Source organism: Myzus persicae, unplaced genomic scaffold, assembly GCF_001856785.1.
Source record: "Myzus persicae strain clone G006 unplaced genomic scaffold, MPER_G0061.0, whole genome shotgun sequence".
NCBI lineage: Eukaryota > Metazoa > Arthropoda > Insecta > Hemiptera > Aphididae > Myzus > Myzus persicae.
This window is the reverse complement of record NW_019103959.1, coordinates 136,042-153,390: the sequence shown is the minus strand read 5'-3', so window position 1 is coordinate 153,390 and position 17,349 is coordinate 136,042. Positions and strand designations below refer to the sequence as shown.

Genomic DNA, 17,349 nt, shown 5'->3' with positions numbered 1-17,349 from the left:
TTACTAGTCATTAAAGAAATATCAATCAAATGTTGCCACTTAAACAATTATTACAATAAATTATATAACATGAAATGCGATCAATTTTTTTAACTCATCCCAATTTATAATTATTGAACATAAAATAATTATAAATATATCGAGATTTCATTAAAAAAACTTGAGTTCACCAATTGGCATTTGCTTAGAAAAAACATGTATTAACATTTTACAACTAAATGGCAAAATTATTAACAAATAAAATTAATTTATATTTGATGCAATAATGCTTACATTGTAATAATTTATCATACATAAATATATTAAAACAAAATAATACATTTATTATATTTATTTTTTAATTCATTAAAACATGAACTTTAAAAATATTAATAAATTTAACTGTAATATTGAACAGAAATAGTTGTCAATAACAAACACAGTTATTTTAAATAGTAGAAGTCCCAAAAAAACATAAAAGAACATTTTTAACAACATTTTGGTGCTCTTGAAAAAATAAAAGTTTAACCTTAGTCATCATCGATATAGGTGCATGAAATAGTTGTTGAATATATGGTGAGAATTCCTATTTTAATGATGTAACAATAACATGAAAATTATAGCGTCCCTGATTTAAAACAATTTTTTCCTAAAATATTTACATAAAATACTACTCTGAATATTAATTCTGTCATAATATATTGACTAATTTCATATTTATAATAGTTGTTTAAATATAGCTATTAATATTTTATTGGCTGTGAACCATCAAATTTTAAAAACGTGTCAGGATTGAACATACCAATGTAAAAGTATTGCACTAATTTTTATGGAAAGTTTTTATTTAAATGTACAACATGAAAATTTCAAGCTACCATCATATTTTTCGCTATTGGATGTAATAATCCGATTGATCAGAATCCTTTTCAAAACGTTTGGCTTCTTCTTGCATACTTTCTTTTATTTTCAATATTGCAGCGGATTCAGTCTGACCCTAAATATCGCATCAAAATAAATGTTAGGTACGTTGAGATATAAAAATATACCCTTATTGGAGTGTCAACGGTCACCATATACAACATTGATAACGACTAGAACACAAACAGGCAACAGCAATACTAGAATATTGAAATATTGTTCTTTATAATATGGTATGAACTTTTTCCAAATAGTTATAATTTAATAACCTAAACAATTTTGTTATAATATACTTTAAAAAAAAATTTAATTTAAATTGCAACATTGGTATAGAATTAAATATATTCAAATTATTAAGTGGTTATCAACATTACTGTAGTGTTTGGTTCAATTTTAGAAGTTTAAAAATACAGATAGGACATACAAAATGTATCATGGAATAATGATGATAGATTACTAATTGGCAATTGTGTGTAGAGAAAAAATTAAAAAATTATATTAATCATACAGATTGTAAACTTATATCTTGTTTTGTGTATCAAATGTATAAGGGGCGTTTATTTTTTTAATTTTGCTGCTTCACAAATGATATTGTTATACGAGAAAAACAACTAAGTCTATGTACTTAGTTAGCTTACAATTTTAAAAATAATAATTCAAAATAAACATCAAACAATAATGTCATCGGGTGAACTGTAATTCACCAAAGAAAATATACTAATGTATTATTTATCTTAAGACTTCATAGTTTTTTTTTTTTTAAATTTGTAGCTAGATATTAGTAGACTAAGTAGTCATGAATAAATTTAGTGTAAATAAAAAACTAAAGATACCAATAAAGATATAAATAAAAATACAAATGTAAAAAAACATATCTAGACCATAATATATGCCAAGTATTTGTGAATAGATGAAGGTACTCATAAGCTCTATGAACAACCATTTTAAATTCAGGCACATAACGCTATCAGTGACTCGGCTTATACTGTTTTTTAAAATTATTTCATGTCTTTAATATTTTTTTGGGAATCTACAAAGTTTATAACTCACAGAGATTTTATTTGACACTTAAGGTAATTTATGACAAACTATCAATCATAAACTTAAAAAAAAAAAAGGACCAAAAAAGACAAATAACAATCTGATAATGGTGAGATGAAAAAATGGTGAACAATACTTAACGTTTCAGAAAAAATTTAAATGCATTTTTATACTACATTAATAAAAAAAAAACTGAATTTACATTTTGTTATTTATAAATATAAATTGTAATATCATTTGCCACTTAATGTTTCTTAGTCACCAAACAGTTGTCATCACACCCTTAATCAGTATGTAGTTCATCGATTGTCTTCAACGTCCATAAACTAATATATATCCAGGCCAATTACATTTTCTCCCGCTCCTCCAAATCCTGACAAATTATAATCGCCCATGCCACTCCCACTGTCTTCTCTTGGTGTCCCTGGGCCACCCGGTGCAGGTGAATTTTTCATACCATCTAGTCCTTCGCCATTCAAAACCGAATTCATTGTATTAGGACCCATTGGCCCTAGTGGTCCACTATCTGATGCATTATTCATTGGAAAATCCTGAAAATTTTTTTTCATTTTTATTTAATAGGGCACGACATATAAATATAAAAAGATACATATTTGTAAAGTTTCTCTTAGTTTATAACTTACACCAGGCATATTCCCTCCGGTAACCGGCTTCATCATCGTGTACATACTTTCTCCTCCAGAGTTTGAAGAATCTTGAACATTATTGCTCAAATTAAGATCATAAACTAAATGACTACCTATTTTTTTTATTTTTTTTACCTTGAGGACTTTGCATTATCGGTGTGCCTGGTCCAGGAGGGCCGCCTGATCCTGAGGGTCCCTAAATAATATTTTATATAAAACCTAAATCTCTTTTCACCAATACTTTTACTCGATTGTAGTTAAAACTATTAAAACTAAGTAGTATAAATATCTACATCAAACTAATCTAATTTAGTTAAAAATCAAATATTAAACTGAAATATCAAAACTTACTCCATAAGCTCCTGGTGACGATGACGAATAACTCATGGGCTGAAAAAATATTGATAGCACACTGATTAGTTCAATAAAAATAATTTTTTTTTATAGGTAGGTAATTTTTAGAGTTACCTTTTTTTTGTTGAGGGAAACAAGTAATTTATATTTGCATATATTTTAAAATATGTATAACGATTCATAAATTCCTCATAAAAGTAATATTATAAATTTATAACTCTAGTCTCTAAATCAAGGGTCTTCAACCTTTTTATGCAGCGGGCCACTTATTTATTATTTAATAATCTCCCAGGGCACATTCATTGTAAAAACATGTATTTTATACAAAAATTCAATTTTATTATTACATTTTAAATTACAAATTACAAATTATTAATTAATTTATTGATTCATTGTATAGCATATTTCTGATAGCGATGGCTTAACGTTATAATTTTATTGAAAAACAGAAAATATACATGCTAAATTTCAAATGAGATTGCGGACCGCAAATTATGACAGGGTGGGGTGCGGGTTGAAGACCCTTACTCTAAACAATAAGCAAACTATTTGTATTTATATAATAACATTGATTATGTTTATTCAACGGCAGTTAAGACAATACTGTTTTGTTTGCTTGATATGTTATATAATTTTATTTCAGCCTAATCTATGACAGTTAAATCAATAATTTATAAAATAATTAAAAGTATTTTAAAAAATTGAGTACTCACAGTATTTGCATTTGGTTGCCATTGTGGCCTTCCAACAAGTCCACCCATTGATAGAGGCATATTAGGTCCACCACCACCACCTGGGCCCAAGGTTGTATTAGGCGGAGGTCCACGCATTCCAGGGCTATATGATCCTAAAGGACTCATGTTTTGAGTGTTTTGACCACGTGGAGGATTCATACGAGGATTCATTGGTCCCATACCACCTGATCATAAAATAAATAACAGTCATGAAAAATAAATTCTTTTTATGTATAATAAGTTGAATTTACATAAGCAACAACTAATTATGAAGTGGAAATAATGAACAAACATAATAAATTGAAGTACAATTCGTATAGCTTGAATATTAAAACAGCATATGTTTTCTTAATACATAATTTAATATGCTTTAAAATAAAAACAAATACACAATTGTGAAATGATAATTTAACAATTTGTATAAATTTGAAAAAAATAAAAGTTTGAGCAATCTAATTAGAAAAATTGTATCTATCAAAACTATTTGATAACAACATAATTAAATAATTTTGATTTCTAACTATTTCTTGAAATTTAATTTATTACTATTAAATTTGAAAAAATTAAAATAAATATCATGACACTCTATACCATTTAACAAAAAGTATATACCTTATAAGTGAATCTAGAAAAAAATGTCAGGTGATAATATATCCACGAATTGTAAATAAGAATTAATTCATTCCCTACACTTTATAAATAACTTATTACATGACATAAATAATGTTAAAATAAGTCAGAAGGATTCTAATTCAATTACAACCGAAAAATAAAATTAATAGCACTGATTTATTAGTTGATTATCATGAACAATGATATATCATTGAATTTAAACCTACTCAGTGAAAAGGTACAATACATCATTGTACACAATTAAAAACAATTCTGAGTAAAGTCAGAGTTTTTAATTAAGCCAATATTTTTTCGAATATATTCAAAGCATGATAATTTATTAATTTACAAATATACCCTTGCAAAAACATCATACTTCTTAAAGTACCAAATAAAAATTTAGAAATTCAATCTAGTTTTCAAACAAATAAAATACACAAATTAATGGAAATACTTTTAGTCCATAACACCCAATAGTTGGAATTTGTATGCATTCATATAAAACTATAATAATTATCTTATTCGCCTTCATTAACAAATAAAAACACAAATACACCAAATACAACACACACGTATTAATAACTTAACAATATTAAACACACACAGTTAATGAATATATTTTTATTTTAGTTAATTTAAGATATACCAAGGGGAATGGCAGTGGTTATAATTAAGTTATATTTTTTAATGGACAAATACGGTGCATTGTTTTTATGATAGAAGCTATTAAAAACCAAAACAAATTTCTATAATTCACATTTTAAGCATGATTGCACTGAATGAATTTTTTTTAGTTGAGGTTTTAATACTGCCATTTCTCTTATCAAATTAAATTGTTATATCATGCTATTTTACAAACAAAAAAATCAACAAGATAAATAGATCATAATGTTTACTTCGAAATATGAATTCAATACAAATATTCCAATGGTAAAATTAAAGAATAAAGATCTTTAGTTTTAAATTACTTAAACATTAATAAAAATTCCAATAAAAACAAACAATGTAATTTTACTATCATTATGACATTAACTACAAAATATTTGAGTTAAGAAATAGTGTGCATAATAAAATTTAAATAATACTGGCCTACCTTGCCAACCTACAACATATTCTCCAGCTTCACCTACAGGAGAAAAAATTATTAAGCAAATTATTGATGGATTATAATATATTTTATACTTTCATTACTAGTTAGTAAAAATCAGTAAAATAAACCTAATTACACAACAAATAATTTGTAATAATTAATTATAGTTACACATTATATTTAAAGAGTGATAACATGTTAATTACTAATAAATAGTTTACCTTGTCTTAAAGGGTCCATGCCAGGCATCATTGGCTGACCTGTAGGCTAATATATGAATTATGTATTAATTTTAAAGTTACTCATTTATAATAGTGGTAATTTTATAATTATTAACTTACAGAATTAAAATCATTTCCTAATTGTGACATTCGAATTCCAGGCCTTGGACCACCTGGATATCGGGGACCCATAAAAGGCTAAAATAAAATAAAGTATCAACATTTAAATTTGACTCATACCTTGTGTAATTAAATAATTAAAAGAAAATTATTAATTACAAACCTGATTTGATAACATTTGTCCATGTGATGGTGGTTGAGAATGAGGAGATTGTTGTGCTGAAGGATGACTTGGAGGTGATGGTCTCATTGATGAATTCTAAGATTTATAAGGATTTTATTAGTAATAATCGCCGTTTAATTTAACAAATTGTTTTAAATAATACGAACTGGAAAAAACCCTCCAGGCATCGGACCACCTGGCATTCCATCATTTGGGGGCATTTGTCCTAAAGGACTAGGAGAAGGTCCAGCATTCTATGAAAAAATATATTTCATTTAATTTGTTAATAAAAATAAACATTTAGCTACATAAAATACTTACATGTGCAATACCATTTACACCATAACCTGAGTTTACAAAACCCTGAAAATTTTTTAATTCATATTACTATAATGACTATACTTATATAGTTATCTTTGAAATACATACATAATCATGAAATGCTTTAGCTTCACTTGAATGTTCACATGTATCACGGCGTTCTGGAGCAGCACAATATAAATCCCAAAATACACTAAAAATATAAAGCAAATTAATCAGAAAAGAATTTAGCAAGATCATTGTCATAAGGGAATAGGGTATTTATGTATGTAAGAAATATGTTATGGTACATTTGAAAACAATAAATTATTAATATATTAGATTTAGGAATGACTGTGTTAACCAAATTTAATTAATATTAATATTTTAAATTAAAATTTAAGTCAACTTTCAATCATCATAATTTATTTTTAGTGATAAATACATTACAGTACCTGCCAATTAAAATTTGACAGATATTTTACAATGTTTTACAAACTTTAACTGACCTTATAAGAAATTTGAGAAAATCTGAATCAATGTGATTTGAACCACATTCACACATAGGTTGAATTTTTAAAACAAATGATATGAACTATAGAATGTTTCAACCTATTTTAATGTATCAAAAAATGAGGGCATCAAGATCTTCTTGATTCGGTGCATGAAAAAAATATATATATGTATATTGCATACTAATTAGGATCATATCACTGGATAAAGATAATAGTGAATAAGATATATGTCAGCCACTTAGCTTATCACATTACAAAATATACAGATTGTATAATTATTATGATATTATGTTGTTAATACTTTTAATTAATAAATCCAACTGAACAGTTTTTTCTAAAATGTATTAATCAAAATCTGAATTTTTCAAACACTTCTGGGAACATAAAAATACATTTCGTTGAAATGTAGTAAATGCAAAAAACCAAGTTAGTACATTTTATAGTACTTACCACCACCAAGAATGCAGGAATCCTGGTGGTTCACCTAATGTGATATTCTTTTCCCATCTAATCTAAAGTAATAAATAAAAACAACTAATATTAATACACAATTCATAAATTTAAAAAACTAAAATTAATAAGTAGCTATTATTAACATATTCTACCAAATATTTAGACATACCTAAATAGTGTAATACAAAAAATGATTTTTAACCAGGTACTCACTTCGTTTAAAAATGTTTGAGCTGCTTTCTGAGCTCCAATATGTAATAAATACTCATAAACATACAATGCTAGCCTAAAAAAATAAATATTAAAATTTATTTCTAACACACATTCATATTCATAAAATTAGATTTTTAATGTGTAATATAATAGTTTAATTATCCTTCTGCTAAAACTTAAATTTCAGATTTTAATTTTTTATCAATTTACCTGACATACTTTCAAACAATTTTAACCAATAAAAAAGAAGATTCCTACTAAGATAATAGGTTTTTCGATATAATTATAAAATACGTCATTTTTATGATATAAAACAGAAAACTTGAACACTTATAACATTCATTTTTTAATATTCTAATAATATTTAGAAATCTCCACATTGTTTTATTGACAATTAGTATTAGCAGCAAATGCTCAACTTTCCCCCTCAATTCCCATATTACACTATTAAATACTAGTATTCATTTTTTATTAATAACTAAATATAATATATGTTAAATATATTTATATCATAAATAGTATTCACTACTCATATATCTTCTTTTAAAAATATTATAAAGGTAAATATATTTTATATTCATGGAATTATGTATAACCACGTAGTATTAACCTTCGATTTTGTAACTATCAACTGTTAAATATATACTATTTATTCAGAGAAGAATAATATTACAGAAAAAATTAATAGGTATTTATTTTAATTTTGTATTTCTTCACCTGCATGCATTACAACAAAATTAAATCAATAAAGATGTTGTTGTAGACATTAAAACAGAGATATTTTAGGGCCCAGGGCAGAATCATGCAAGGGACCCATTTTTATTTAAAATTAAAATTTTATTTCAAGATATTAATTCTAGCTACATACTTTTCACAAAAATATGCTGATAGCTCTTATAGTCTATAGACTATATAGTTTTTATACTTACCTAAGGTACCTTATTTTTGTTTGCATGGACGCATGGGGCCCAATATTCTTTAAGGACCTTGGTCAATTTTGACTCAGAGCCCCCCTCCTCTGAAAGGACCTAACCTAACCTATCCTTACATATTATAGAATAGGTAAGTTGGGTTTAAATTGTTTGCATACCTGTGGCTTGGTGAAAGAAGAACCAATGTCACATTTGGAGACATTTGAGACTATTTCACAAATGTTATTACTCATTAATATTATTTGATTATGTTATATGTGTTGAAATCAATCAAGTTTATAAGTATAAAATAAGTTACCAACATAATAATTTATTTGCAATTAAATATTATCATTAGGTTTTAATAAAAGGCTAAGTTGTTAAGTTGTTAGAGTGAGTTTAAAATTTAAAATTTAAATTTTTGGTCAATGTCAGATATTAATAATATTTATTATACATTAAGAAGGCAAAGGTGAAAATAAAATTAATACATTTTCTTGTTACACAAAACTTAAATGTTTCATTCAAGTAGAAACGGAAAACAAATCAAAATTAAGTCATCAAAATTCCAACTTTAACATCAAGCTATAATTTTTATAATTTTTTGCTTTTTAAATTGGCATATAAAAATTCAATTTCTCAACAATGCTCTTTTTTGATATTGCCATTGGCCTTCTTGCCCCAAGCCACAGATATTTACTATCAATTATCATAGAAAAATAATTTTTGTACACATAATTGCTTTACTAAGTACTCCCATTCATATTATTGGTAAATCAAATATTAACATGTATATAATAATACACCGTTCATACAATGCCCGGTTTAGTGTTGCTTAATATACTCGGCTGATAATAGATTTTATTACCAGCAGAATTCTGCTGGTTAAGTGTTTGTTAACTTTAACTGGTGATGTTAAGAATTAGCCCTAAGGGAACTACAGTCATCATACAAAAAGGTAAGGTGATATTTACTATTTAGACCTAACCTGACATACTTGCTAGATTTTGTTACTGAATTATTAGTAGTTTCCAGTGTTTTAATTGAAACAATTGTATTATTTGTTTTTTCTAGCAGAAACATTAGAAAATGTAAAAAAGGTTTTATCATATTTTAATAGGTACTCTGTTATAAATGTATAACACATAAAAAGTTTTTAGAACACAAAAATTACTTTGATTTAAACATAGATAACTCATTGATCAATCAAAATCTAGTTTAAAACTTAAGTTGTAAGACTACAGTTGTGTTAGGTGATCAAACTGTTTTATTTTGAATGGCTTGAAAACAGTTTAAGGTAGATATTAATGTTCATTGACATGTACTTGAGGGCAAGGATATCTACTGATTACAAATAAACTACTAATTCAAAAGTTTAATACATTTTTAAGATTTGTCTTGCCCACTAATGTTAATGATCATTTACTAATAATACACTGAAACAATAAAATTAGTGTCGCTTCAATTTACCTATATTTTTCTTCTTAAAACACTGCAGACTACAATCCTATTTTTGCTTTTTTTAGTAGGTACTTCAAACTGATATCAGTTTTTTTTTATATTACATTTTTAATATATTCTTGCCTTTAGGTACCTAATTAATTTGTTTCAAAATCCAAACCTTAGTATATACCTAATATTTATTACTAACATATAAAACTATTCATTTTATGACAGTTGAAATTCAACAAGTCTCAATGTTATTCAAAATGTTCAGTAGTTTTAGATGTGCATTGGTCAATGAAATATACATTATCTCCATATTTTTCTAGGAATTATTTTAAACATGAATGAATCTTTTTATCATTTAACTTACAATATGTGTATAGAGTGTGATTACTGATTATACCTAGTAGAGAACATAATATTTTAATTCATTAATATACAGATTATAATTATGTCAATAATAATTGATAGGTGGCTCAAAATAGTTTTTCTGATCTTATTAACATAGAAAAAATCAAAACAAAGATAATTCATAAAAGTACATAAGTACTATTAGTCTGATAATTAATACCGAACTACTTAATAAACTTTAAATACATATGATAAATCTTAATCAATAAGAAAATAATGTATACAGACTATATTTATATTTTGTAGTTATCTAGAGTTAATACTCATTAATACTAGGTATAATAACTTGTTAAAAACTAAACACATAAATAGTACCGCTATATGGCCATACAAGATAAACAATGAAAATAACTATACAATATGTTATGTCCCCATACCTAGATATTACAACCGCTTAAACTAGGAATGAAAATAGCAACTTACTTTTCTCTGGCCTGAGCATCAGATGGTACTGTCGCGCCCTTTCCTTTTGCATACATCTCGATTTAAATTAGCTCAAAAGCTTTGGCCTCAAACAAAATCTGCGATCACGGCAGCAACAAAATAGGCTACACTATGCAGACACTGACGGCAGCATAATAGTTGTCATTGTAGTTAATGTTTTGGTGGTAGTTTCCTAGCACGTACGGACAAATTTGTACTGTCCTTTGTAAATCGACACCTGACAAAAGAAAAAATCTTCTGGACGTGTCGCAGAATCTCCTGTTTTCGTTTTGTGCACCAGATGAACTACGAGTCAAACGATTTAGACAACCGTTTCACGAAATGAACGATCTATGATCTAAAATTCGATGGTGACGGCAGTTTAGAGATACAATCTCAATTCTCAACGCACGAGTTTGACAAATATTTGGCTCCTGACTCCTGAGGTATGTACTCGATCTACGGAGTACCTGCGTACCTCTCATAAAATTACACGTTTACGGTCTCCTGACTATATTATATTTTTATCGATGAACGGATAGATGGACGGACAACTGGACGTGATGAAACAAAAGCGGAAAGAGTTAAACAAATAACATATATTTGAAAGAATAAAAAACACTGTACTCTTTTCCTCCCCGAAAAATTAAATCGATGCGGAGAAAAATATCGGAGCATTACCTGCGATCGAGGTGCAGCGGGTAGAGACGACGTTCAAGATAGTTCTTTCCAAAAATGATAATAATCAAACATTGATAAATGGCCACGGTGTTGCCAACCATCCGGGCCACGCACTACTATTATCGCCTATCCCTTCACCATAGGTACGTCACACCAACAATATTGCAGCTGCGACGCTGCGCAAGATGAGCGTCCGATGACCGAGAAAAACTCGAAACAAAACAATAAAAAAAAATACCGAAATATTATCACCAGTAGCCAGTGGGCAGTGTAGTTCCTCGGCCCCCCACCTGTTCGTTACTGCCGAAGTAACGCGTATCGGTTTTACTGTACCCAAACACACATCGTAATATCGTATCATATATGAGTATATATGTAGTATACTACACACGGTGAGGCACTCAGATTTTTTCAAATTTAAATATAAGAGAAGTAATTGCAATCCACGTATCGGACCCATGAATCGATCCCCAGTTAATTAAAATTGTTCCCAATATTATTGTAGCTTAACCATCTTCTAACAAATTACCAAGGATGGGAATGATACCTTCTCAAAAATAGGTATCAAGAATCGAGATACTAGATACTAATTACTAGGTACTTGGATTTGGAGATCGAGATACTAAATACTCGAAATAAAATTAGTTATAGGTTTATAAAAAAAATTTGTTTACATACAATTAGGTATATAGGTATACGGGTGCTAAAGAGTACAAGCTGGTATTAAATCGAATTAATACATTTAAAAAACAAAAAATAATCTTCTAAAAGTTATAGATTACAGCTTTCGAAAAATCACCTGTAACTACGTATTTAATTTTTAGTGCTGCAATTAAAAATAATGATATACATAAATTGAAATTTGCATCGCTTTTAAAAATATTGTACTAGAACATAGTCGAACCCCAACTGGGGTTGGTATGTACTTCTACTTGGTAGGCAAGTGAAAATAATTGTAAAAATTAATTTTTTAAAGTATCGCATTTATATATCGAGTATCTTTCGATTAAATAATTTTATGAAATACTCGTTACATTGACTGAAAATGTATCGAGATACAAGATACTCGATACTTTGTATAATTGTATCGAGATATAAAACACAAGATACAATTATTGTATCTAAGTTACTGCCCAACCCTGCAAATGACAACAGTTATATAGGTAATAAAAATGTTATTAGGTGTCTATATGAATTGTACAATTGTACGACATTTTCACTGAATATTTACTATATAATTTTTTATGCACTATAAAATGTTCAAAATATTTTTATTATAAGTTTTTTTAAATTATTGTTGATGAAACATATTCTTCACACTGTCAAAAAACTTGAAGATTAAATAAAAGGTTTCTCATAGGTTGTTAATAATGTTAATTTTAAAAAAAAATTAGCGTAATATCAGAATTGTTTTGAGTAAAAAATTCATAAAAAGGTTCCTTCTATGTGTATGATTTTAAAATGTAATAGCAAATTCCTCATTATTTTTTACAGCACAACAAAATAAAAATTAACAGAATTAGGTACAAATGCATTGTTTATGGGTGTTTGAAACTTCAATTTTTACAACACTGATATTTTACCCATCAATTTCTCACCAAATGATTTTCTTAATTAGTTTAAATTCTACAAAATCGAATAATTGTAAAATAACTATAATAATTGACATTTTCGTCAATTGTTTAATTTATCATTTTCTATACATGAAAATATTTTAAAAATATTTTGACTTTTTTAATTATTGTCGATTAATAAGTTTCTTCTCGGTCAAAAGACTTGAAAATATAACACATGTCTTCTCATAAGTTGTTATTACTTATAATAGCAGTTTAAAAAAAATAAATATACATAAGCTCGAATTTTTTTAAGCATTTCAATTTTAAATTCAACAAAGTCACAAAAATGTGCAAATTATTTTGTATCTAGTTAAAAGTTCGTAATTTGTTCCATTTTAAAGCTAAAGATTGAAAATTTAAAATGAAGTTTTAAGTGGTTCAGGTATAGGTATAAAAAAAATAGTTTTTTGTATAGCCATTTGAATTTCAAATTTGAAATAAATTTGATATTTTAACAAAAATTAACGATTTTATATATACTTTGTTAATTATTAATATTTCAAATGCTATGTTTTCGGAAAAAAATTATTCAACCTACTGTATTAATATATTATTAGGTACCTAATAGTAAGAAAAAAATAGCAATAATATAATATATGCTTAGTAGTTTTCCAATATAGCCTTATATAGAATAAATATAGAATTCAAATTTAACACATCAATTATAGTTATTAACGCACTCGCCACATATTGTACAGCAGAGTAGTACTTGCCAAGTGCCAACCTTTTTTTCCTCGAGAGTTGAGACAGATTGTTTGTTTTGAACAAGTTTTGAACCACAAAATATTTATTAAGTTAGAAAAATGGTTTGTAAGACTGCACAATTTCAAGTCTTTTTTCATAAACTTTTAATTATTCTCATTAAATTGTCTGTCACCGCTCGTGATCTCAGTATCTACGTCGTACGGATAAAAGTAAGAATAAAAAACCATAATATTTGCTTAGCTAAAAACGTTATTAGCACGTTAAAAAGTTAGTAAGAAAACTAACCAGGTTTAATCAAAAAATGTTAGTGTATATGCTCAAAAACACAAAAATACGTAAAAAATCAAGAAAAAATGTGAAAAATGTATATATTAGTTAAAACGAACATTTCTTAGCTTCCAAAAACAATGCAAAGTACATCTAAATCCCAGCCCTATATTAATTATTAATATCTAATAAGTTACAAAATACATAAAGTTAACATTTTAATTAAATATTAAATATAATATGTAATCTTTGAAAGTGGTTCACTCCACAGTCCACAGTAACTATGTGTAGGTAACTATACCTCATAATAAACAGTGCTACAGTAAATACGTTTCAAAATTTTTTTTTAGTAAAAAATAATAGATAATTAAAAAAAAATTCTTTAATATATTTACTAGGTAAATTAATAAAAAAAAATTTTAATTAATAATACTAGTTAATAGCAGGCCATAACATAAAGAAAATAGGGATCGACGTAGAGTCATCAAAATATCGTGTAATGATTTTAAACGAATTTTGGAGGTACCTATTTGCCTTTAAGTTTAAAATAGTTACCTATATCTACAGCTATTTACTGTACCTAGTCTTATAAAGAATTTTAAAAAATCATTACTTCCAATATGTCTTCAAATATGAAATGAATATCAGAATATAGAATGTAAAAAAAGCGGGTAAGAGGATGACGCTCTGTTGTACATTAGGTGTCTAGGACAGGGTTGGCAAAACTTTTGAACACTGCGTGCCCAAAATGATGCTCGGAAAGTCGGAATATTAGTACGGTCCATACAATTGATAACAAAATAACGAAAAAACGAGGAAAACTGGAACTATTCAACATTTAATTGTCAGGGGCAGTGCCGTATTTCCCAGTAAACACTATAAGCTAGTGCTTAGGGCGGCAAATAATTTTTAATATTACATTTTTACTATATGTAACTAGAACTAAAATAAAATGAAACTAATTATAAAATGTTTTTAGACCATACGGGATTGTGGTAATATTTATATTTTATGTTTTCCAATTTCATAATCTTAGAGTTGTATGTTTTTATTTTTCATCATTAAAATTTTAAGTAAAAAATAAAAAACTATAATTGTATGCTTTAATAACATTTTTTAGACTAGAAAAATATTTATATTAAAAGGCGGCAAATTATTTAGTGCTTAAAGCGGCACAATGGTTAAATCCGGCACTGGTCAGGGGCACTAAAATATTTACAATGTTTACTATATAATTTTCATAAATCACCTTCATCAACAAGTTAAATTTAAATAATACTTAAAACAAAAAAATAATGTTAGCAATCAAAATGAACAAAAAACACAAATAAGTACATACAAAGTAGTCGGCAGGTAAAATAAATATTATATATAGCCATATAGGTACAGTAAATATAATATAGTATAATTTATGATTAATAATAATTGTTTCGTATACTTTGCTATATTATTTAAAAATTGTCCTATTTGAATTTTTTTGTTTAAGAAGCTCACATTCGTTGTGTAGTTTATCTTGCAAAGTATTTTTTTTACCAAACATACGTAATTTGTTGCACTCATAGCAGCGATTTTGAAATCCATAATTACATGCTCACTGTTAAATAATATCATGAATGACCGAGGTTCAGCCCCCATTGTAGTTTTCCACTCTTCAGTGATATTTAAATCAGATTTTATTGGTTCTCTAGGTAAATATCTATGGTGGTAATTTCAAATATTTCGTATTAACGAAGAAAAATTTCCGACTGCTACAGCTGTATCCTCTGTACACATACAAATATACAATCATAAAATTACATCGCAGTCACTCGTGGTATCGATCGTCAATAAAATTAAATTAAAAATAATCGTTGATATTTTATTCTTTTTTTTTTCATAACAGTTCGGGAAACCTTGACTATTTTGGACCGTACCAGTATTCCGCGTTTACAAAAACCGTGCCAGTTTTCCGTTTACCGCCCAAAATTACCTTTATGAAAAAAAAATTATATTTTGTTATAACATAATTTGATTGTATAATTAATGTATTCGTATAAAAAGGTTGGTTAGGTACATAATAATAATAATAATTATAATAATATTGCTTTGTTAATTATTTATTTTGATGTGATTTTTTGTTGTTGAACACTTGATGCCAATTTGTTGTAGTTTGGTTTATAATTAGTAACTTTTAATAAAGTGCACACGGCACTGCAGCATTCATCAGTTAATCGTTAATGGCCTAAAAAAGCCGTAAGCTTTTTACCTATTACCTATATAATATGATACTAAACATTGTCGAGTGCCCACACAATCTTTTCGCGTGCCATGGATTTGCCATCTCTGGTCTAGGAGGTCATTATAATGGATGATATTAAATTTGAATTCAATGATAGGTATTAGGTATCATATCATTGTATATACAAAAAACAATACTAAGCAGAGACCGTGTGTCAGTCTAGGATATTTTATATTGTAATTACTTATATTAATATGGCTGCAGATAAGTTCAATTAATATTATTCTTAAATTATCAGTGATGCTGGAAAAATATTAAATATAACTATATAAAATTGAGCTGTTTTGGAACATAATTACAACAACATGATAAACGTTATTCTTTGTGTTAATATGCAATCTTATCCGAATTTGAACTTAATATGTCTGTACAAAATAATTGTATTCATATATTTACTAGATTTTTTAATTACGGAAAAAACTGCTGAAGTGAAACTTAGTTTTAAATTTTCAATCCTTAGCTGTAAAAGTTGAACATTTTATACATTTTTAACTACAAAATCATTTTCAATTTTAATTTGGTAAATGTTGTCAAAATTTGAACTTTAAATGCTTATAAAAAAGAAATCGTGCTTACGTATTTTTAATATTTTTCAACTGCTATTGTAAAAAGTTATCAAGAATCTTGTATTAAATGTCATGCTTTTTGATCCAACCAATAAAAAAGGTTATTGACATTTATAGAAGAAAAATGAAAAACGAAAATTGAAAATGTCCGTCAACACTTAAAATGAGTTAAAATGTTTTGAAAAATTCATCGAGTATATGATTAATTTAAACGTAGTTTTATTTTGCACGAAATTGCACGTTTTACACTTTTTATTCTAAATTGCACGATTTTTATTTCGTTGCATGAAATTGCATATTCTGCATTTTTAAAATTAAACTAGATAATATTTCAGTTTTCAACAATACAAAAGGAAAAAGTAAACACAGGCTGATAATATTGTTAGAATAACATCAATTTATTAGTGTTTCGTGGTAAAAATAAATTACATCAATTACTAGTTAGATAATAATTTGGAATCCTCAGCTATTAGCACTTTAGTTCTGTCTGACTTTGTGTTTGATTGAGTGTTTCTTGAATAGGTTAGTGTAATTCACGTCGGTGTCGTGATTGTTTCATTACGAATAATTTACGTAAAGAAGTATAAACAAATTTTTTAAATTCCAAAAATTGGGAAATTTATTCCTCAATAAACAGATTGAAATATTTGAAACTATAGGAGAAAGATTTAAAAAAATAAATAAC

At 26.9% G+C, this 17,349-nt stretch overlaps 1 protein-coding gene across 4 annotated transcripts; it reads right to left on the bottom strand.

The window, feature by feature from the left end:
* Nucleotides 1-797: 797 nt before the first annotated feature.
* Nucleotides 798-11,442, bottom strand: LOC111036935 (single-stranded DNA-binding protein 3-like). 4 transcript variants are annotated; one of them, XM_022319231.1, is made up of 16 exons: nucleotides 10,552-11,438; nucleotides 7,361-7,433; nucleotides 7,145-7,206; nucleotides 6,309-6,393; nucleotides 6,201-6,242; nucleotides 6,047-6,133; nucleotides 5,880-5,975; nucleotides 5,717-5,794; nucleotides 5,597-5,642; nucleotides 5,379-5,411; nucleotides 3,653-3,858; nucleotides 2,937-2,975; nucleotides 2,721-2,781; nucleotides 2,583-2,653; nucleotides 2,289-2,489; nucleotides 798-973 (listed from the first exon to the last, which is right to left on the bottom strand). In XM_022319231.1, exons 1-16 carry the CDS (start codon nucleotides 10,605-10,607, stop codon nucleotides 869-871), a joined length of 1,341 nt encoding a protein of 446 aa, XP_022174923.1. In that variant the 5' UTR covers nucleotides 10,608-11,438; the 3' UTR covers nucleotides 798-868. The 4 variants fall into 4 exon arrangements, with proteins under 4 accessions (XP_022174923.1, XP_022174925.1, XP_022174926.1 ...); XM_022319232.1 differs by lacking the exon at nucleotides 5,379-5,411 and having other exon boundaries at nucleotides 869-973; nucleotides 10,552-11,442; XM_022319233.1 differs by lacking the exons at nucleotides 2,583-2,653; nucleotides 2,721-2,781 and having other exon boundaries at nucleotides 10,552-11,431.
* Nucleotides 11,443-17,349: the final 5,907 nt, after the last annotated feature.

What these genes read in the sequence shown, in the direction of transcription:
- LOC111036935 (XM_022319231.1), bottom strand. Translation starts at nt 10,607, where the DNA reads ATGTATGCAAAAGGAAAGGGCGCGACAGTACCATCTGATGCTCAGGCC. An exon ending in CTAAAGCATTTCATGATTAT is followed by an intron (nt 6,243 to 6,308) that starts GTATGTATTTCA and finishes AAAAATTTTCAG; the next exon opens with GGTTTTGTAAACTCAGGTTA. An exon ending in GATAATGCAAAGTCCTCAAG is followed by an intron (nt 2,654 to 2,720) that starts GTAAAAAAAATA and finishes ATAATGTTCAAG; the next exon opens with ATTCTTCAAACTCTGGAGGA.